The 22,017-nt window shown below is 38.6% G+C and overlaps 1 protein-coding gene across 1 annotated transcript in view; it reads left to right on the top strand.

Annotated features, from left to right (window-relative positions):
• ANOS1 (anosmin 1) overlaps positions 1–22,017 on the top strand; it is a 132,054-nt gene that overhangs the window by 66,918 nt on the left and 43,119 nt on the right. Inside the window, exons 3-6 of the mRNA XM_030234974.2 lie at positions 2,567–2,629; positions 5,825–6,047; positions 10,645–10,829; positions 17,789–17,918. Of these exons, the coding sequence (XP_030090834.1) occupies positions 2,567–2,629; positions 5,825–6,047; positions 10,645–10,829; positions 17,789–17,918 (601 nt within the window). The remainder of the gene's footprint in view (positions 1–2,566; positions 2,630–5,824; positions 6,048–10,644; positions 10,830–17,788; positions 17,919–22,017) is intronic.

Raw genomic sequence — 22,017 nt, 5'->3', positions numbered from 1 at the left:
CCACTGCCCTGCTGCCTGCTGGAGGTCTGCCATCTTCATGCCTAAGCTTAGCTTCTGTGGGCAGGTGGTTATGCCTGCAAGGTATTTTTTATTAGATAAAGTAGAGCCCAAACCAGCTGCCAGCTGCTCTCTGCCCAGATTGCTTCTTATCCTAAATCAGATCACCAGGCAGTGGGAGAGATCTCAGGATCTCAGCTCGTTTACATTTTAAGTCAAGGACTCAAAGGTGAGACCTGGATCCAAGCTTTCAATGTTTCTACTTCCCACTTCAGGGAAGCATCATAACAGGTTAGCCAAGAGGATAAATGCACAGACTGCTGTTTGTGAGGTGTCCTCATCTTTACTGTTGAAAGGTTAATAGCTATTTCTTTAGCAAGACATGTCCAGATCTTGGCAACTTTTTTGTCTGCTAGCAGCTACTCTTCACCCAACATGGTGCAGTGGTACAGCTCCATTACCTTCACCCAACATGGTGCAGTGGTACAGCTCCACTCTCATCACCCAACAGGGTGCAGTGGTACAGCTCCACTGTCTTCACCCAACAGGGTGCAGTGGTACAGCTCCACTCTCTTCACCCAACATGGTGCAGTGGTACAGCTCCACTCTCTTCACCCAACATGGTGCAGTGGTACAGCTCCACTCTCTTCACCCAACATGGTGCAGTGGTACAGTTCCACTCTCATCACCCAACAGGGTGCAGTGGTACAGCTCCACTCTCTTCACCCAACATGGTGCAGTGGTACAGCTCCACTAAAGGCAGGCAGTCAGCTTCTGCAGCTGCCCATGGTTCCAGGCTAGCCCAGTGCTCTGGGGACTCCTCATACAGCAGGAATAGGGAGATTATTTTTGTTTATGTAAGTGTTTAGGTAAGGGTGTACCCTGTAAGAGCCTATGCAGGCCTTATGACAGGCTCCATCATCTCTCTTCCTTGACATATTCCAAGAGTAGTTGAACTGCAGGGTACTGCTCAGCCCTGGTTCATCTTGTCCATCATCCCTTGAGGATGCCCATTGTCTCTGCCTGTCCTGAGGCAGGAGCTGCTGGGGCCCAGTGCAAGCAGCCTGGGCTTTTTTAAGCAATTTTGAGTGACTTTTGAAACAGTGACAGCCACAGGTGATGTCAGGTGCTAGAGCCTGACTTGCACTGGAGATACAGACTGGTTCAAACACCTTGAACAAACCTGGCAGTCTTGGGCATCACTGACAAAGTCACAGAATGGTCGAAATGTCTCTCGTTTTCTGTTTAAACCACTTATACCTCAGTAATTTTTGGACTAAATTCATTGAACAGGAGAGCTGTAAAATGACATTACAGTGGAATTGAGCTCAAATGTGCAGTATCTATGCCACAGGAGGAACAACACTGTGGAATTAATTGAATTTACTGACTTCAGTGACATTTTATAATGTATCCTTCTAATTAATCTGTATATGACATGTGAATTTTGAAGAGCTAGAAACTGAGTCTAAATATATATATATATATACATATATATATATATATATATATATATATATATAAAAAATGCTTGTGGTATATTTTTTTCTGAAATACATAGCCTCTGTGACTAATGGTTTTTATTACATTTTTAGGCTTTGTTGCTAGTAAGAAAAATGCTTAACTTTAAAACACTGTTGTTTTTATTGATGATACAGGTGTACCACTGAGGACCAGTCCATATGTATTCATGTTTGATTTTGAATAGCATAAATGTATATTGATACAATCTAATACTGTGTATAAAAGGAAACTATATAAATACTGCATTGCATGTCAAAGGCCTTCAGTTTTGGTACAATAAGTATCTTTCCACTATTACCAGGAGGAGTAAGTGTCATTAGCTCCCAACAATGCTAGTATTTTTCAACTTTTTATGTTTAACAAAGGAAGAGAAAAGGTTTCTGGATGTGAATCTGAATTAATGTTTCAGCTGTTGTAAATGCTCTTAACAGTGTGATTTTTCTTTATGCTGTGTGAAGCTTAGCTCTGAGCCTCAGCTCTCTGTGTAACCATTGCAACAAAGGTTGAAAGTGAAATAATGATAATATGGTACGTGAAATAAAGTGATTTTGCTAACAGACCAGTGAACATTATCCATTTATACAGAAGTTGTGTTCTAACCTCTGCTGAGTTTACTCCATACCTTGATGAAGTAGTTTCTTGCTTGGGAAGGAAATGTGCCTGTCTACTTTAGGCTGGACAGTGAGGAGAAGATTTCACTTTCTGTAGTTTAGAGCAGTGCTTTTGGCATTGTCTCTGTGATCCAGGAACATGGTGTTAGATGGTATTAAGACCTACATCCAGTAAGTTGGAAAATAGGATGGCATAATAGACAAGTGAGTCAACTGCCTTGAACTGTAAGAAATACTGAAAATATTTCTTGTGATCTAACCATGACTTCTCATGACCTTATTCTGACATCATGACTCAATGACACAATTTTGTCCCCAGGAGAAGTGGATTATTAACTTCCTGTGGGCCGAGAAACTGGAGAAGAAATAGGGTTATTTGTGGTTGTTTATTTCATTCTCTTTCTGACACTTCTCTGCCTCCTGATTCTTCCTAGTGCCTGGAGCCCTGCAAAGAGTCCTGGGACCTGAAGAAAAACCATTGCCAAAGCTTCTGTGAGGTATGTCAGCCCAAGGGCACGCTTTCTCACTTTGTTCTGGCAGTCTCTTCAATTTAAATTATTGCCTTCAAGGAGACAGCTGAAAACCATGGTATTTTTGCAGCATTTGCCTTCATTTGAAAGGATACAGAATAAGCAATGTAGCCATATTAATTTTGAGTTAAAAAAGGGTTTTTTTCTAACCAAATGATTTATCTTGACTTGTAAAGACTCGATCCAGTCACACTTCCTTAGCATCTTTCAGAAGGTGCTCTGACATCCCTCCTCTAAGATGCTTTTTCTGCCACCTGCCCTTCTATCTTTTCTGACTATGTGTAAGCAAGACAATCTTTGTTTAAAAGATAAAATCTTATTGTGTGAAAAATCCTAGTGCAGGATAGCTGGAACAGATGACTTTTCTGTATGTCAGAGTCAGTCTGATTTATAAAAGAGTAGTTCCCCAGGAGTAACTGGATTGAAGTTCAGAAGACTAATATCAAAATAAGGAATTATTCAAGAGCACATGTTTTGAAAACTATTTTTGAACAATCTATCAGAATAATCTGTGAAGAAGCAAACCTGAATCAGTCAAACTAGAACAAAGAAGGACATTTTTTATTGGATTTGAAACATGGCTCTGAGTTGGTGGAAGTGATCTGTTGCAGTTCTTAAGTGGCTTTTAGTTCACAATGGAAGTTCAAAATCAGCTCAATAGAAATTTGCCATATTATAAAAAAAGTTCAAATATATTCAAGTCTATTAAAATGAGTTCTTAGGAAGATTTTAATATTTTCCTATAAAAAATTAGAATTTACCTTACTTGATATACTGATCTTACTGGTACACTGATTTAACTCCTTCTCTTTACTGTGGACACTTTTTTCTTGTATAAGAGAATGTCCTACGTTTAAATTATTTTAAGCATCATGAGGATGGTTAGGAAAAGTTGTAATTTCAACTAAAAAATATTAGATGCAGCAATGTGTTAATAGGGATTACTGAATGACTGATCTATGGAGTTACAACAGAAGACCAGATAAAGGTTTCTCATGAAAACCAAGCCTTGCAAGAGTTTTTTTATCTCAGATTATTTGCTACTTTCACATTTACAAAATTCTAGAGTGCTGTAAAAAAGCAGTTTTAGTGGATCTAATTTGTGTTGTTCTTGTATATCGCTCTTCACTCATACTATATGTTTCCAGATATGGGTGAAAATTTGTATAAAATTGGTTTAAAAGGAAAACATTTGTAGAACACTGTTCTGTTGTAGTTAAAAACAGTGAGCATCCTTCTTTGATTAGTGTTTTGTGCTTAATGCTAAATTTAGGACTTCAAAGGCCCATAATGAGGAGCAGCACATTTAGCAGCTAACTGAAAAATGAGCTGTGAAATAGGGTGAGGAGGAGAAGCCTTGAGGACGTATTATGCCTCAGGGAGCTATAACATTTTTAATTAAGTAGCTGCAAATTTGTGATGTTTTAGGATTTGAAATTAGCTTCAAACACAAAAGCCCAGGACCACTTTCCTTTATCTCAGACTCTTGCATACTCCATAGACATTGATTGAGTGAAAGGAAGCTGTTTTCCTGGGAGAGTGTTTTCAATCTTTTTGCATTTTGTAAAAAATCTGGAAGCAACAATTTAGCTTTGTGTTTCTCGAAGTTCCTGCTTCATGTGTTACTTCTTATTTACCAAATGAGTGTATTACTGAATGTTAAAGGGAACCTTATGTCTGAGGGACAATTTATCTGATTCCTTGGGTTTGGTGTTGGTTTGTTTTGTTGTTTTGGGTTTTTTTTTTCCTATAAACTAAGTTTCCTCCTCATTTAGCTTTTTAATTGATTAATCATGGCATCAGGTGCATTCCAATGGGGGGAACAGCAGGAGTGCATGTGCAAGAGGTCAGGAGGAGGCCTAGAGACTGCTCATTTTTGCAGCATTTAGACTGGGTAAAACCTGTAACACCCACATCCATGCCTGAAAGCTTGGTTCAAAATTCTGGAGTGTTGTGTATGAAAAATGGGAGAGGTAATGTAGGGATACATTCTTGTGCCACAGTGACTTTAGGGAATAGTCTGTGAAACACCTGGGGCTCTGTAACAGCCAAGGCTTCCTCATTTCACCAGAAATATGAGAAGAGAAAAAACCAGAAAGTAAAACATTTGAATATGGAAGAAGTTTCAGAAGTGAAGTGGCTAGCTGGATATAGAGGGTGGGTTGTAACTCCTGTGTAGGCTTAGGAACTTGTAAATCAGATCTGTCAGGGTGGAAGGTTTTTGTTGCTCTGGTATGGCAGGGCCAGCTACAGACAGTGCCAGTTCCATGCTGCAGTCATTCCAAGGGAATCACTTCAGCTGCTTCTGCAGCAAACTAAACAAAGAGGAGATGGAATTTCCATGTCACACACCATATTCGCCCAGGGTTGTAGAAGCTATTTTAAATACTGTTTTAGGTGGACCTTGCAAACCTCTGAGTATTACATATGCTGTAAAAGGTCTGTGCATTGAAGCATCTTCTTAAATATCTAGTCTAGATTTCTCAAGTCAGTAGCATTCACTTTGATCTTTAATCAATATCTTTAAAGCTTATTTTAATTTTTATTTTCTGCTGATCAGTTTATTATAAATGTAGTTCCAGTTCCATGAAGAATTATACAATTACTAATATGCTGGCAAGAACATAAAGATGCTGCAAAATTTTCTCTTAGCCAACTTAGTTCAAACAGTATAATGAAACAAGATTTCTCTCATTTATCTAGAATGGCATTACATCAGATATTGTGGGGAAAGTGTTGTAAAGTTCAGAGGAAAGAATGTGGGGTAGTCCAAAAACATCAGAGTGTCTGGCCATTGCTTCCCCTTTGTTTTGGGAGTGTTTTTAATCTGTCATTGAGCAACTTTATAGCCAGTCAATGTGAGGAAAACAAGGGAAAGCTGGCAGATATAAACAACATAGTTCCATTAAATATGGTGGTCTTACTTAAGGGAATTCATCATTCTGTACTTGGAATGCTTTTTCAGAAGTGGCTTGAATATATAAATATTCAGGGATAGTCTTGCAAGTCTTACAAAAGCTGGAAATCTGAATAATCCTTTAGGAGGTCTTGGAAAATTTATAACATTTTTTCTTTGATGGGGTTTGGTTGGGTTTTTTGGTTGATTTTTTTTTTTTGGATTGTTCCTGTTGAAAACATACCCTTCTTCTGTTTTCCTTTTAGCCTCTTTTCCCCAAGAAGAATTATGAATGCCTAACTAGCTGTGAATTCCTTAAGTACATCCTGTCTGTGAAGCAAGGAGACTGCCCAGCACCTGAGAAGGCCAGTGGCTTTGCAGCTGCCTGTGTTGAAAGCTGTGAAGCTGATATTGAATGTTCTGGAGTGAAGAAATGCTGTTCCAATGGATGTGGTCACACGTGCCAAATTCCAAAAAATCTGTATAAAGGTAGAGATTCTTAATATGTACTCATCCTGGGCTAACAGCTTCAGGCTATGGTGAAGTCTCCTAGTGAACCAGGACTCCCATTTGCTGGGAGTTTGTATGGATGGGAAGAAAAAGGAGAGGTACCTGTAGAGATGTGGCTGCACAGTGAAAGAGTGGAAAACCAGAGAGAAATGTTGCTTAAATTTCTGATTTTTTTCCTCCTTGTGAAGCCCATGTCTGGAAATCTGTGGAATGTAAATTTGTGGCTGAGTCATCTTAAGCAGAGCAAACTTTGCCAATTTAGGTGAAATCTCACTTTATTTGGTGCCAATTAGAGAGAATGCAGCAGGAAAATATTTAATGATAAACAGTTCAGGTCCTATTAATCAGAAATAACATTTATGTCTACAAGCCAAGCAGATGGGACTACCAAGTAGGAACTGTGAAATAATCTGGTAAAAGAAAAATCAACACAGAATAACATAGTGAAAGATTATAATATCTGCATACAGATATATATTAATTCATTATTTGAATCTAAGGCAATCTTATTAAAAATTTTTCAGTTGAGTCCTGAGATTCTGTGAATAAACCTTTTCTTTGACATCCTTTGAAAAGAACATATAAACTAAGAAGTTTTTTGCTTAGACAAATTGCAGGGTGTAAGTTCCTGGAATTTAAAAAAGCTTTATACACTTAAATATTTGGAAAATGTTCTCCTAATGCAGAAAAGTAAGCATTTGTGAAAAGGATATTCTTTTACCACATGGTTGGTTTTTGTAAAAGAATCAAGTCTTCTTATGTCAGTGATAAAAAATAAATATTATTCAGTTATTCACTTATTAATCAGATAGCATGGGCTCTCTGTGGGAGCCTAATCAGCAGAACCCTGGTCTAAGCTCCAGGCTTAGGTTTGAATCCATGCTTATTTCCAAATGTGGATGGAAACATGATAAAATGGGTAAAGAAGATGGTGAATTTATTTTTAAGTTCATTATTTTAACTAAAATATTAATAAATCTTTTTCAGTGTGTTCAGAAGGGAAACTCTCTTGTTTACAGGATGCTTTAGAGCATCCTTTAAAACTCTAAGGAATTTCTACACACCAGCACATAGCACCTTTCAAAATGAAAGTTATTAAAATGGATCACTTATTTGTTTCTTTTGTCTTATTGAGACAAATGAGCAGAGTGGTGAACAGGCATTCATGTTGTGTGTGTAATGATTTACACGTTCAAGCTCCATGCAACAACTGCAAAGCTTTCCAGTAAATATAATAACTGGAAAAGGTAAAAACAAACAAGCAAATAAAACAAGATTAAATGCTCCTGGAGCTGGCACAGCACATGACAGGATATGATACATTCTGTAACCACACACTGGAAGGTCTCTGTTTGGCCTGATTAAATGGGAGCAGAACTAACCTTCCCTAACATCTTATCACTGATCTGCAGGAGCTGCTGGCTTGTAAGAGCATATATGTCTTGCAGAGGAAGGGCAAGCTCAATACCCTACTGCCTTCTCAGCTGATGAATTCAGCTAATTAGCCTCTTCAACCTGTCTCTCTGCAACAAAAGACAAATAGAAGTGGAGCAGGCTTGCTATTTATTTCCTCCAGGGGTAAATGACCTTCCTGTCACTAAGGAAGAGCAAACTCTGCAAGGATGACTAAGATCTAGTGAATAAGTTCAGTACTTATTCTTATCATTTTGACAGCACTCACAGCTTGAAAATGAACTCAGATTGAATCTAAGAGTCTGCAGAAGTTTCCACAGTTTTACTGTTGATCAAGTGCTGGAGATTAGTTACAACAGTAGACGTAAAATTCCCATCTGATTTGCTGGATTACCAAACTGAATTTGCCCTCTAGTACTGAGTGCTAAAGCCCAATCCTAAAAAAAATGTTAATGTGTGTACACTGCCACCAAAGACACATTACAAAGGTTCTTGGATTAATGTAACAAGTACATTTGCATCTCAGTTGGGAGTATTACTAATTGGCTATGTAGTCTTCACATATTTATATCCCTTTAGTGGAGATATCAAATGTTCTCTCCTACTCTTCTATCACTGGCCTCATCCCCCTTCTTTACACTGTCTCAACTAGTGAAGGACTTGAGAAAGTGTCTCTGCAGATCTGTAAAAGAAGGTAAATTGAGAAGGGAAGATTCAGACATTCAAAGGGTCTGATGATGTGGCAGGATTATAGTAGGATAACTGGGGTCAGATGGTCACCCACAGTTTTATGACTCTTAATGCTTAAAGAAAAATAGTTTTGTATTAAAAACATAGTGCTCAGTTTTATAAGTGCTCCCCTCTGAGTGCTTGCAGAACTGTGTTTACAATTGTGTTGATGCCATGGATGTACCCTTTACAAGGCACACCAATGGAAACATCTTGAATTCTGGGGGAACCAATGTTTAAGGTTTTCATGACAGACCAATGTGCAGCTATTGAATTCTGGGGGAATCAATGTTTAAGGTTTTCATGGCACAGAGATGCATGTGCTGTTTGAAAGACACCTTTAGATCCATTTTTCCTGGACTCTGCTATTGCACCCATACAGTGACCAGTGATTTGAATTCTTTGGTTAAGCACGGCAGACTTTGGGCTAATGCAGACTCTGGAGCACTGCAGACTGAGGGCTAATTTGTTCCAGCACAAAAAAAGGGGCTGACCATTTACATAATAAAAGGCACATTGAAGAGTAATTGGATCTTCACATCTGGATATTAAACTGGTGGTGCTGGTTCCACAGAAGTATTTTGAAGTGCACTTGTGCCGTGCTCTCATTGTTTGCGCTGCCGTGCTCCATCTGCACGCGATTACAGAACACTGAGATACTTGCAATCAAGTGAATCCAAGTGCCCCTAATGCAAAGCAGATGGAAGTTTTCTCAACATGCAAATTGTGGGATTATTGTGTATCATAGCTAAAGAAGGATTTGCAAATGTGGAAATCCGAAGTCATGTTCATTATGTTAGGCTAAGACATCAGGCTATTGAAGGATATCCAGGGTCTAAGCTGCTGTGATAGCCACATTTAGGTACAGTATTTTTTTTTCAGGTGGATTTTGGGTTTCTTGAAGATCTGCAAGAGGATTTTCATTTACTTTTAGGTACTTGTATACTCAGGTTTATAAGAACACCCCTTAAAATGTAAAAGTGGTTTGTTGAGGAAATTTTGGTACTAAGTAATCTGTGGCAGACTGAGTAGGAAACAATTTCTCAAACCAATATATGCAGGTGGCCTTATGTCATGGAAACAACAAAATAACTAAAGTGCATAGGTTAACTTGCTAAGCAGGTTTATATGTCAACACAGAGATCCTATTTGTGACACACCCTCAAGTGACAAAATGCTGCACACTCAAATATAAATATTCCTTACATGCGCCTAGAGAAATGTATCTAACACTTGATTTGTTGATTTAATAAAAAGATGTCCAATTTGAAGAAATGTTTTTTCCTTCAAGCTACTGCAGATGTTTTCAGAAAGGTGATACTACTGGCAGTATAACAACATAAATAACCATCTTTTGGTGTCACTGTGTAATGAGAAATTACAGTAATATTTTAGAAATATATCTTTTTCTCTGAAATGCAACAATTTGACAATATACAAAACATATCTATTCCAAGATGTCTTGGAATTACCTTTCCTAGCTCTTTAGGGAAAAGTGGAGAGTGACACATCATGCAGTACAGCTGCAGCATGTGAGTCAATAAGATCATGCAGCCACAGAGAAGCAAACAGCTTTCTTAGTACATCAGACTAATGTAAGATGTATGAAATAATCACACTTCACTGGTCTGCACTGCTAAGAGCTTAGACACAGTCTGTGTCCAGTTTTAGGCTTGTCTCTGGAGAAGGACTCAAAGCTGGAGAATCTCCAGAGGCAACTGCAAGAATGAACAGGGGTCTGGGAACACCGATTTTAAAGGGAAGTGGAGTGCACTGTGGTTATTAGACTGAAGAAGAAAACATTCAGAAGCATGATAACACTCTTGTGGTAACATGAAAAGCTTCTCCATAGATAACAGAAAGAATCTGTTCCCCATGACCCACGAACATCTTGGACCACTACTGAGTTGATGATGCAGTGAGGAGACTAAACAAGGCAGTGAGAAAGCTTTCTTGTAGCAAGGATGGAGAAGTAGTGAAACAGACTACTTTGTGATGATATGGAAATTTTGTTACTAACTGTGTTTAAGGATAAATTGGGTGAAAAAGTGAGCATTAGGTACAACTGGTTCTGCTTGGGGTCAAAGGGATCTTTCTCCCAGTTGTATTGGGCAAATGTTCTCTGTAAAGTCAGTTTGAGTTTACAACTTTCATGTCCTTCAGTTTTTTATTGAAATAAATAAATAATTTTGAAGATTTTTTTTAAAACAAATTTTATAAATGGGTTAGCTAGGAACAGTTCAGAAACTTCCATGCTTATCATTCCTCCCTTTTTGGCATTTTCTCTGATAAACAATCATTTTTTTCAATTATTGTTTATACATCTTCAAATCTTTTATACATCTTCAAATTTTTTATACATCTTAATCCACAAATGGCTTAATCATACCTTGTCAATTACTCATATATTTTTATCTGTGCATTCCTACTACAGGTGTTCCACTGAAACCCCGGAAAGAATTAAAATTCATAGAACATCAGTCTGGAGACCTGGAGGTGAAGTGGTCTTCAAAATTCAATATTTCCATTGAGCCTGTGATCTATGTTGTTCAGAGGAGGTGGAATCAAGGGATCCATCCAAGTGAGGATGATGCTACGAACTGGCAAACTGTGGCACAGGTCAGTTCTTTGTAAGCAATATGGGTCTAGTCTCAGAATGTCACAAATCTCTTGAAAAATGTAGAATTAGAGACCAAGATCCATTCAACGAGGCCCATTAGGGACATAGTCCTTCTGAGTTTAGTGGGACTCATTGCACAGTGTCCAAGGCATGGCTTAATTCTTGTCAAAAGTAAAAAAACCCAGCTGGTGAAAAGCCTATTTATTAAAAATAAAACAAACAAAAAAAAACCCCAAAAACAAAAAACAAACAAAAAAAAACAGAGTGAAAAAAAATTACTAAAACCTGTATTCTTTGTAAAGTTGTTTTTCTCAGGTGTGACCCTCCCAATTCAGAAAAGTCTATGATGTCATGCTCATATCACTCAGTGCAATCCAGACTAAAAATGTAAGATTCATGAGCGAATGTTTCTTAATGAGAAGCAGCCAACAGAGCATAAATTTTTACTTAGTTCCTTCCCAGTTTCAATCTATTTTTTGCCATGCTGACAGTCCACCTGGATGGCAGAGTTCCAATCGTTTATCTTACTGCTTCACCCTTATCCCTGCTGACAAGAAAAATAAAAGGCTGGTTTTGAAAAGATCTGCAAAATATCATTATAGCTAGGAAAAAAAAGAAAAGAGAGAATAAGTAGAACCATCCACAAAACAGAGTAAGGGATTTAAATTCTGTGACAATTTGTGTTCATTCTCAATTCAGATTGTGTTGGAAAATGCTGTCTTACAAAAACATGAAGCTTGTGAGACTGAACACTCAGAAGTGAATTTCTTAGCTTCAGCATGGTGCTAGAGGGAGCTGTCACTATGTTGTAGTCTTGCTCAGGAAAAGCCCCCTGCAGCAAACCCTGGCAGGAAACCTTGCTTGTGCAAGCCCATGAGAGCATGTCCAAAACTGATCAAATCACAGCTTATCATCTCTCAGTTGAGGTGCAGGTCTTGAACCTGCATTCTCCATTCCAGGAAACAAACTCCTGCCTTTGTTACAAGAAAAATACCAAGTAGCAAAAACTGTGTGCCAGATCTGAATTACTCCTCACTGTTGCTGAACCACGTGTATGTGATAGACTGTAGAAGCTCAGCTGTTGTGACTGGTGAATCCAGCCTGCAAAGGGAGCACAGTGCTCTGCTAATTCTCATCCCAGACCTCATGCACATTTCTGGGAACATGCACTGTAGATGCTCCACAGGGGTTCTGAATGCTGACCATACATGAACACACATGAACCCTTGCCTTGCAGTGGATCTGCAGGAGAGTGTTTCAGAGCCGTGTTCCTGTGCTAGAGCAATAGGAAACCTGACAGCTGCCTTTCCTGGGGTCTGGTGAATGCAGGCAGAAGGGGCTGAGTTAATCACTGTGGCAGGAGAAGCCTCCTCAACTGACATCTTTCTGACAACTTCACTGTCCCTTCTGCATCACAGGAGACATGAATTTGATTGTGTGGTGGACCCCACTGGGAATGTCAGTTCAAAGCACGCTTCAGGATGCCTGAGTGGCTTTGTGAACTGTGTATACCTTATGGGACATGCAGGCTGGGCACCCTTGAGGGGTGCTAATAAGCAGAATTTGTGACTTTAGAGAGTAGTGTACCTCCATGTTGTTTGGAGTTTTAGACATCCCACCAGGCAATCAAATTTGTTTGGCCAAATGTGATAGACTTTATTTTGCAATATCAGCAGCAAGGATGGATATTCAGTTTGACTGCAGTGATTGTGTGCACAGTCTCCAGGCTTTCCTTGTCTGTGTAACAGAGATGTTTTTCTTGTATGATTCCAAAACATTGAGGTATGAGCCCTTAATTAGAGGCAAAGGCTGAGAAGAGCTCAGCAATTTAGCTGAGAATTCCTAGAGCATTTCAGTCCAGGGGAGATGATTCTGGCTCTTGCTTTACTCTGCAACTTAAGGTAGAGACTGTGTAAAAAGTAATCCAAGATCGAAAGAGCTGTGGAATTTGTCTATGCTTATTCCCATATGTAGCATAAACAAAGTTATTGTCTGCATCCTCTTATAAGAACTTTCATAATATTTCGAGTTACTAATCTAAGATTTTTTTGTCTGTACAAGAACAAGTGGGGTTATAATCTTCAATAACTTTAAGGGGTTTAAATTTGAAAAAAACTTGCTGTATTCTATTGCCCTTAGAAGAGATAATTTGCAAGCAGTTTCTCATGTTTGACACAAATTTTTACTTTGTATTGAAACAAAAATTTTGAAAAGGTTTGTTTATTATTGTGCCACGTTTTTTGTGTCGTCTTCATGTTTTCTTTTTAAGAAAGAAGGCTCAATCTATATTATTTTGCTCTCTAATTATATTAGGAAAGCAAACACATTCAAAACAATTTCAGTTATTTTTCACTTCTGGAGGAAGGTATTTTAATGTAGTTTTTTTACTGCATATTTTGGGGAAAATTTGATATGATTAACAATTTGACTAATTTCCATTGGTTAATATAAAAACTATGGTGACTAATATGCTAGTTGGCCAAGCTGGCTGTGATGTAGAGTGTCCTAAGTGTTATGTGAAGTTTCCTACAGTGCTGTAACTTAAGATTTAGCCAGCTGAGCAGTACCTGCTGCATTATCTTATGGAAATACTGCATGTCTTGTGAACAGACTTACCATTCAATTTGGTCCTAATTCTCTCTAAAAATAGTAGCATTACTGTTTACATTGGAAATTCAGCTATTTAATCATTTACTATAATATAATAAAGTTGATTAAAATATACCAGGCCAGTTGTTTTCAGACAGAGCATGTCTGTGTTGTGTGAATGGATGTCGTGTGTACATACACACACACATAATATATACCTATATCTATATCTATATCTATATTTCTATATCTATATACATATGGGCAGACAGTGATGAAGTACATTTATTAGTCTAGTCCATTACTAAAACAAATAAGGGACAGTATTTACTGGTAGCTTGATTGTGACAGACCTTAGTGCTTCACCTTGCAATTGTCTAAACTCTGTGGACAGCTAATCTGTTTCAAAAATAAAGCTTCTGAAACACTTGAAGTTCTGGTTCTGAGGATCACAAGGAAGTTCTCAGCCCATGACAGTGAGAAATACCTGCTGGAGCTAACCACAAGTCCTGTACACTAAAGGTTTCTTTCTCCATCTCCTGGGGAGGCTTGCTTTGGTAAGCAGTCTTAGAGAGTGCCCACCTTGTGTGGAATTGCATTCACATGAAGTAGGGCAGATCTGCTGTCCTTTGTTAGAGTAGTGGATGCAACACAGAATTTCTTTTGTATCAGAGGAAACATATACTCAGCTTTTCTGATACCCTGGGTGGTATCCCTTCACTTTTTGAAATGCAAATTCTTTTATCACTGTGTTGTTTCCAAAGGTGTAGAGCTGTGAACTCAGCAGGGTAAGGCTGTGCTCTCCTATTTCTATTAAACCTTTGTGCTACAGAGAGGAGTCCTGGATTCATAGTGGGGAGAAATAGGGAATGAGCACAGTGAACCAGTCCATTGATTACTGTAATCCTTGGACAGAGTCCTCTGTACAAGTCTTTGCTGTGAAGAGTTCTTTGCACCAATTTTTAACATCTATACATAACATCTATAAATTGTTTGGAGTGTTGACACAAGAGTCCCACCTGAATGGTCAAACTGCTATGCTGCTGGTCAGATATTCTCTTTTCTTCTCCCTCCCAGTGGTAGTAAATCCCACCTTTTTCCTTACAAGAAATTCTAACTTTCAGCCTTTCTTTCTCCAAGGAACAGTTTTGTGTGTAAATATATAACATGTTATATAGTTCAACATGCATGCAACATCCAGGGTACTGGGGAACATCTTCCCCTTGCCTCTCACACAAAGGATGGAGTTGAAGATAGTTCATCCATGGTCTGGGATGCTCTTGATCATTACTCAGTTGTAGGAGCAGCAGAGGGAAGTTTCTGAAGCCATGATGAGGACAATAACAGATAATCCCCTTTTGTAGGACAGGATGAGGAAACTACTTACAGGAAAGGGCTCAGGATTTAAACAGTTAGGAGCTGCTGGAAAAGGAGTAGAATTTTGAGTGCTTCCTAAATGGAGCAGCTCTGGGCAAATCTCAGCCAAGTTTTCACAGAAAGCCCAACCTCTTCCTGCTTTCTGGCCACTGGAGGTGGCCTGTTGTCCCCTGGACCTAAGATGAGCTCTTGAGAAGAGAGGTATTATGGTATTATGTGTATTGGCCAGCTTATGTCATTAAGATTACATGCTGTTCTTATATGAACTTGTATCCTAATGTAATTCATAGGGATTTTCTCTTGTCTTCACTGAACATTGCATGATACTGAAGGTGGACATGTTGGCCAATTATTTTGTCTGAGGACTATTTTCTTATTTTATTCCAAATAAAATACCTATTAGGATTTGAAGCTACCTTCCAAACATTCATCTTTTAAGTAAACAGGTGATGCATAACCAAATCAATGGGAATTAAGATTCTGTAATGATTTGAGTGGTGATCTTTTGTTTTTGTCTTTTATTTATGATTCTTAAAAATTTTTAAAAGTATTGTTTTTTTCTTTCCTATTCAGACAGAATTTCAGGTGTGTGATGAAATTTACCCATTAGTTATTTGGTACCACTCAGCATAGCTTTTAATGGGTTTAAATTAATGTGAAAAATATTGAAAGGACTCTAAATATTATGATCACAGCTACAAACATACTTAAGTAGTCAGAACTAACTAAACTAAAGAAATTAAATGAAAAATAAATAGATATAGCATTAAGGTAGTGTAAGATATCTCAGCAGTACTTAGATATATCTCAGTTAGTACCTAGAAATGTATTAATTCTATGTAAAAGATAGTTAGAGGTGCCAGAGTGGTTTATATCATGGTAGTTGGAGGAAGACCTCCTGCATGCCATTGAGCTTAGCAGGAGCTTGGCCAACAAAATGAATTATGAAAGTAACAGGCCCAAGGCATATTCATAAGTTAAAGTAATTTTGGCATTATGCATTGACAGTTTATTTGATTTTACATTATTTTGTGGTTGCCATGGGAAACTGACACAACTGAAATACTTTCTTTTAATCAACAGAATATGAGCTGATACCAGTGACAAAAAACATTCCTTTGAGGAATAAGTTTATTCAGATTATGCTTGCCTTGTAACAAAGTTCAGCAAACACGTTTTTAAAAGCCCAGCAGACTGTAACTAGTTATTTTCAAGTAAATATTTGTCCTGAACCTGTTTTCAGTTGCAGCAATAGGGGAGCTGGCTGCTGGAAAAAAATAGGATATTTGAGTGCTTCATAAAATAAAAATAATTGCAAAAGTTGGTTCAGGCAGGCTCTTTCTTCCCTGGGGCAAACCTTGGATAATTCGCTCTAGAAATAATATAAAGGTTAAAAAGGGAAAGGAGATGAGGTAGACTCTCAGGACTGTTACCCCTGCTTAAGAGTGGCTTGAATGGATAGGGACTCTGAGTAGCAGCAATATATGATGGGCTCAGAGTCTGCAACACTAAGCAGTCTGAGAGCAGTCAATAATATGGTTTAGAAAGGGTCTCCTTTCCTTACATGCACACACAAATGAAATATTTGTTTCCCTAAATTTTGTTTGTCACCAAATGAAGAGACTAAGTGGAGAATAACACCTACAAATTTTATTTATCGGGGCTCTAAAAAGCCATTGCTGAGGAGCTGAAGCCAAGTCCTCAGTTTCTGGTTATCTGAGTTATGTCAGCAGCTTCTGGTTTCTTACACAGATTTGAAAGGGAGCAAAAAGGAGAAATTATGTTGTGCCTTTTTCTGGGAGCTACTTAGTATCATTACAAGTAATGTTGAATCCTATACAGGGAAGTTGGCTTCTTGAAGTTGTATAAAACAGAGCTTGTAAAAATAAATTGGTGTAACTCCATTTTTAATGAGCTTGCATGTTTGGTCAGTAATGGAAATCAGTGATGATTGTATAATATATTTAGACTTATATATGACATCTGGATCAGGTTCGTGTGTTAATTTGATTAAGGAATAAATCAAAACGTAGTAAACACGACATACTAAAGTAAATTGAAGCCTGGATAATTGAGAGGTAATTATAAAAATAAAATTTCCAAGTGGATGTGGTTTTGATGAGTTCTACAAAAATGCCACATCTTTTGTAGCTGGAAGTGATTCAGTGGTTACCAGGAGGCTGTGTTCAGTTCTGGTGTTTGTACCTTAGGGGAAAAAAAAAAGAATGCAAAAGATTGCTCTTCAAAAGTTTAATGGGGTACAAAAAATGGAAGAAAACAGGGCTCAGAATAAGAATGTAAAGCACTTCCTACTGAAAGGGTTCAGAGTGTATCTATGCTTATGCCATATTTCAGTGGTTCTCCCCTCAGGATTTGGAAATTGAACTCATGACACTGGCAATCTCAGTAGGTGTTGCTGGAGGAAAGGTCAGCTCCTATGACCTGAGAAAAGTCTTCAGGGAAGAGTTAAGGCTGTAAGTGTCTTTTTGACCTAAGTGCCAAAGATGTGAAGAAGGCTTACATTCATTTTCTAAGAGTTTTGTGTTTCCTATGACCTAGAAAAAGTGGGTTCTCTCAGCACTGGATTTCATTAAGCTATTTTGGACCCCTAATTCTCTGAGAATTGAGGACATCAGTCCCGTCACCTGGGGTAACGAGTTCCCTGAAATATCACCTGAACAGTGAGACCCTAAACACTGGTGAAGGTTGTGATAACTGCAAAACTAATTGTGTGAATGTAACAACACTTCACCTGTTTTCTAAAGGCTACTTTTTCCAGAAGAGACCTGCAATGCACTGTAAAATTGGATGGTTTTATCATTTTGCTCACAGCTGTAAATGCTTTGCAGTGTGGAGTGATGGCTGGAGTCAGGTGCATACAGCCTGTGATGCTGGTGTGTGCTCAGCCAGACTGGTGGGTGGTGATGCACCCAGGAGGTGGCAGGTACCCTTGTCAGAACAAGCCGTGTGAGTGTGACATTTTCCCCACCAGACCACGGAGGAGCGCGTTCGGCTGCCGGACACCCGCGCCAGCCGGTGGTACCAGTTCCGCGTGGCTGCTGTCAACGTGCACGGCACCAGGGGCTTCACTGCACCCAGCAAGCACTTCCGCTCCTCCAGAGGTGAGTGTTCCTCCTGCTGCCTGCTACCCACCTTCCTCTCACCCCCACCTGCAGTGCAGCCTGATCTGCCTGCTTTTGTGGCAGAAGGTTTTGGGCAGGTGGGTTTTTGTGTAGTTTTGCCACTGACTTTAGAAATGGTGTGAGATTTGTTTGATGTCAGCAAACGAATTAAAAGTTGAAGTGTCATTATTCTTTTATCAGTAAGGGTCCCCATGAATAAAACTCCTTTGAAACGTTTTCCATGTGATTGGAATCAAACTACAAGATCCTGTGATTGATATCAAACTACACGACCCTAACTGTGAAATAGGGAAGAACTTGGGTTTCAGCGTGTTAATCCAAGAGGTTTATCTCTTTTTTTTTTAGTTATGAGAAATATGTTATTGTCATATGTTCAGTAGAGTATTGGTATATTTTGTTGCCTGTATCTAAATAATTGTAGCAGCATTGTTTTGGTGGAACTTTGAACCCTCTTAATATAACATTCCCTTGCTAGAACTAATTGTAAATGCTGAAGAGTAAAAAAGAGCATAAATGCAAAGCAGCGTGTTTCTGTCCATTAGAAAGGCATTTGTGATGATCCACAAAGTATTGTAGGAATTTTTGTTGATAGTTCTGGTTTTGCAACTGTTTGGGCAATAAAATAACTTTGAAAATCATTTCTGTACCAGTAATTGGTACATGAGGGGTGGAGGCGATAGAAATGGTTCTCCCATCCTGTGAAGTTCCTGGCATTCTCCCTGGTCTGCTTTTGACCAACATGGAGAAGAATTTTCCCAGATGACTCTTAGGCATAGTATAGGGGTTAGCACAGGCCAGAAACTATTCCCATTAGACAGATGATCTGTATGTGGTCACCCTCTCTTAAAGGCAGTCAATAATGTGGGTATATGCAGACCACACCAGTCGACTTTAGTGCCAAAGAATGAGATCCAGCACTCTTCACTCTACTAATAGAAGCAGTTTCTAATAGAAAGACTTGTTATTTTAGTAGTGACAGAATCCTTACACTGCTATAATTTTGCACACTTTGAGGAATGTATTTCCTCCTCTTCCTGCAGACTGAATTATCTTGCAGTACAAGCAGTTGCCATCTTTGGGTTCCTGTGCTGGCTTTTAGCTTACTGTTTGGCCATAGTCAGTCCTAGAAAAGAATCTTTTTGGTGGTGCATTTATAGAGGCCTGCCAATACTTTTGCCAGTATGGAAGGTTTAATCTCTTACTAAATAACTACATGTTAGCCTTAATAAATGTTGGTGCCCTAGCCATATTTGTGTAGGAAGGTTGGCTGGCATAGCTGTCCCGTTACTTCTGTGACCACAAACCTTTTCATGCATAGAAGAAGTCTTATTTTAAGAACTTATGATACTTAAGTAGCATACAATTTCAGAAACATAAAATAATACAGTTCCTTCGAGCTGTGTTGAGTTTACTGGAGGAACTCCTCTTCAGCAGCAGTACCTTTCTCTTTACTTCTTGAACAGCACTTCAGCAGATACAGCAGTTTGTTGCTGAATCTGACACCAGCTTTCTTTTAAATTGAGATCATTGACAGTTGCTTTGTTGAATTTGTAAATATTTTCCAACTATTCTGCTTGAAACCACTGTTACTACAATTACAGAAAGGTATGTCATGGTAGCACTGAGGTTTTGGCTTGAGCATGACATTCTCAAGTAGGATTTGTTGTACTTTCAAAAAAATTGGCCCCCTGCTGAGTGTGCTAGCCATGCTCAAAATACCATCCTTGGTAAGGAATGTAAGAATGTCCATGGTAAGTCATCCTGAAGGTCTCTTTAGCCCAGAATCTGAGCCCAGCCAGAGGTGGGCTTCTGGATAACAGTGTAAGAGCACGATAAGCACCTAGGGGTATTTCTTCAGAATAGTCTCCCAGCTGGCAGTAATTTGTGTTTCAGGAACCTGTGGTTTTGAAATCATTACATGAATACCAGAGTCCTCTTGTGGTCTCTGCAGCTACCCCTGAAGCACTTGCTGTCCTTGAGAACTGCTCCCAGCTGTCTAGTGGAGATGGAGAGCACTTTTAGGGCTTTGTGACAAGGGCAGTGGGAGTCAGTAGTACCTCTGCATGCTCTTACCTAATAAACCAAAAGTTTGATAATGGCAGCAAGTATGCAGCTTCAGAAAGCTTCTGTAACTCTCAAAATAACTGTTTTCAAATCTGAACTCTAGCCCTTGGCAGAAGATTGTGAATTGACAGACAAGCAGCAGGGAGTTCAGTTAGCCATCAGCTTCATAGGCTAAATCAGCCTATGCTGGCAGCTCATTTGGCCATTCTAGGGGCTGTGGAACTGCCAGTGGTGGTTATAAAGATGTCAGGTTTGCCAGATGAAATGTGTAGTCACTCCAGGTGACTGACATGAAGATGCTGCTGGGTGCTGAGTGCTGGGAATGACACTGGGATGCTTCTATTGGTGTCTTTGAGCTTCCATATCCCCAGGTGAGCCGTCAGAGTGGGAACAGTTACAGTGTCACACTAACATTTCATTACTACTGTGGAGCTCAGTGGGAAATGACAGCCCCTGCCTGGAAGAGAGGCAAGAAACTGCTGCTCAGATGTGCCTAGTTTTTTGAGTGCCAGCATCTACTGGCCCCTGCTGAGCTCCTACAGGCACATTTAACCTCCAGTTTGGAAAGGAAAAGTGGATTTTGGCACATCACCTTTGGAAGTTTGCTGCTTTTCTGTGCTATGTTTGTGTGAAGCGTGGACAGAATTTCCCATCAGTGTTTCACTTCACCCTGTTGTGCCAAGACCAAGAGAAGATTATTATCTTGGTCAAACTTAGCAGAAGGTTTCTTCAAAAATAAGCCCTTTGATCAGGAAACATGACAGTAATTCCTAAGACAGTTTCTCACACAAGACACTGAACTTTTACCAATTGCTCATAAGCAATAATGAATAGAAAATTATTTGGGTTTGTTTTTTCCTTTAAAGGGGGACAAATATGATATTTAATATGTATCTAGGAAAAAGTATGGCACCACAAAGTCTCTGTCACTAAATATTTTAAGATGTTAAGAGGAATATTCAAAAACGTGCTGTAATTACTCAGAGAGAGAATTTCTGTCTGGTTACCACAATACTTTTTATACAGCTTTGTCTTTTGGAAAATGCAAAAAACATGCTCTCTAAGTAGACACAGCAAAATAATTTGTTTTTTTTGTCGAATTTGTTTTATTCAAAATGATGTTTAAGTCTTCTGAGGTAATTTCCATTAACTTATTTATCACAAAATAAAACTCCTAATTTTCCAAAGTAATTTAGTTTTTCAGTCATGAAGAAGACAAAAGGAAAACAAGAATATTTCATCAAACATTTCAACTTGCCATTCTTCATCTAGTTGTCTTTTGAGGTCTGATCTACTGCAGCTTTGGATGCTTTTAGGTCATAAACATTTGAGGTGAAGGTTTATTTTTTATTAGCTGTTCTACACTGCCTCGTGTGTTCATCCAGGATGAACATTAATTTGTTGGCATTAATTTGTAAATAGTAAATAAAGTGACACAGCTGAGAATTTTTGAAATAGTCAAAGCTTAGGCAGAGCTCCTTTTTTTAATGCTGTTTATTTTTTATAAAGGAAAAAAAAGGGTTTGCATGTACTTGTCTGACATGACCCTTCACAGGGAATAAAGTGAAGCTTTGTTTTGCCAAAATGTGACTCCAAAATTACAAAAAACACAGGTTGGACTAGATCAGTCCATGGTGGGGTGGCTGGAAAATTAAGTGAATATTGCACCTAGAAAGTGGATTCTTTCATATGACTGAGACTGTGCACATGGACTTCTACATTGATACTGTCAACTAAAATTGAGCAAAATTTTCTGCTATTTTGGCAATGGTTTCCACTTCTTTTTTTCAGGGTTTTTTTATCTTTAAGTGAGGGGCAACAATTTCCAATAACAGCAATAAATTAAGGTAACTGAATACCTGACAGAACATTTTTGATCTATAAAGATACAAATATCCTTCTATTCATATTTAGACTGGCTCTCTCCAAGCTGTTTCCTCTCTTCTGGAAGCAGGAGAGAACTGTTCCTACAATCCATAAATTAGTCTCCTTGGATGAAAACTACCTGTGTTTT

This window comes from Serinus canaria, chromosome 1 (genome assembly GCF_022539315.1).
Source record: "Serinus canaria isolate serCan28SL12 chromosome 1, serCan2020, whole genome shotgun sequence".
Classification (NCBI taxonomy): domain Eukaryota; kingdom Metazoa; phylum Chordata; class Aves; order Passeriformes; family Fringillidae; genus Serinus; species Serinus canaria.
The sequence above is the reverse complement of the archived record's forward strand: the minus strand, read 5'-3'. Positions and strand labels throughout refer to the sequence as shown.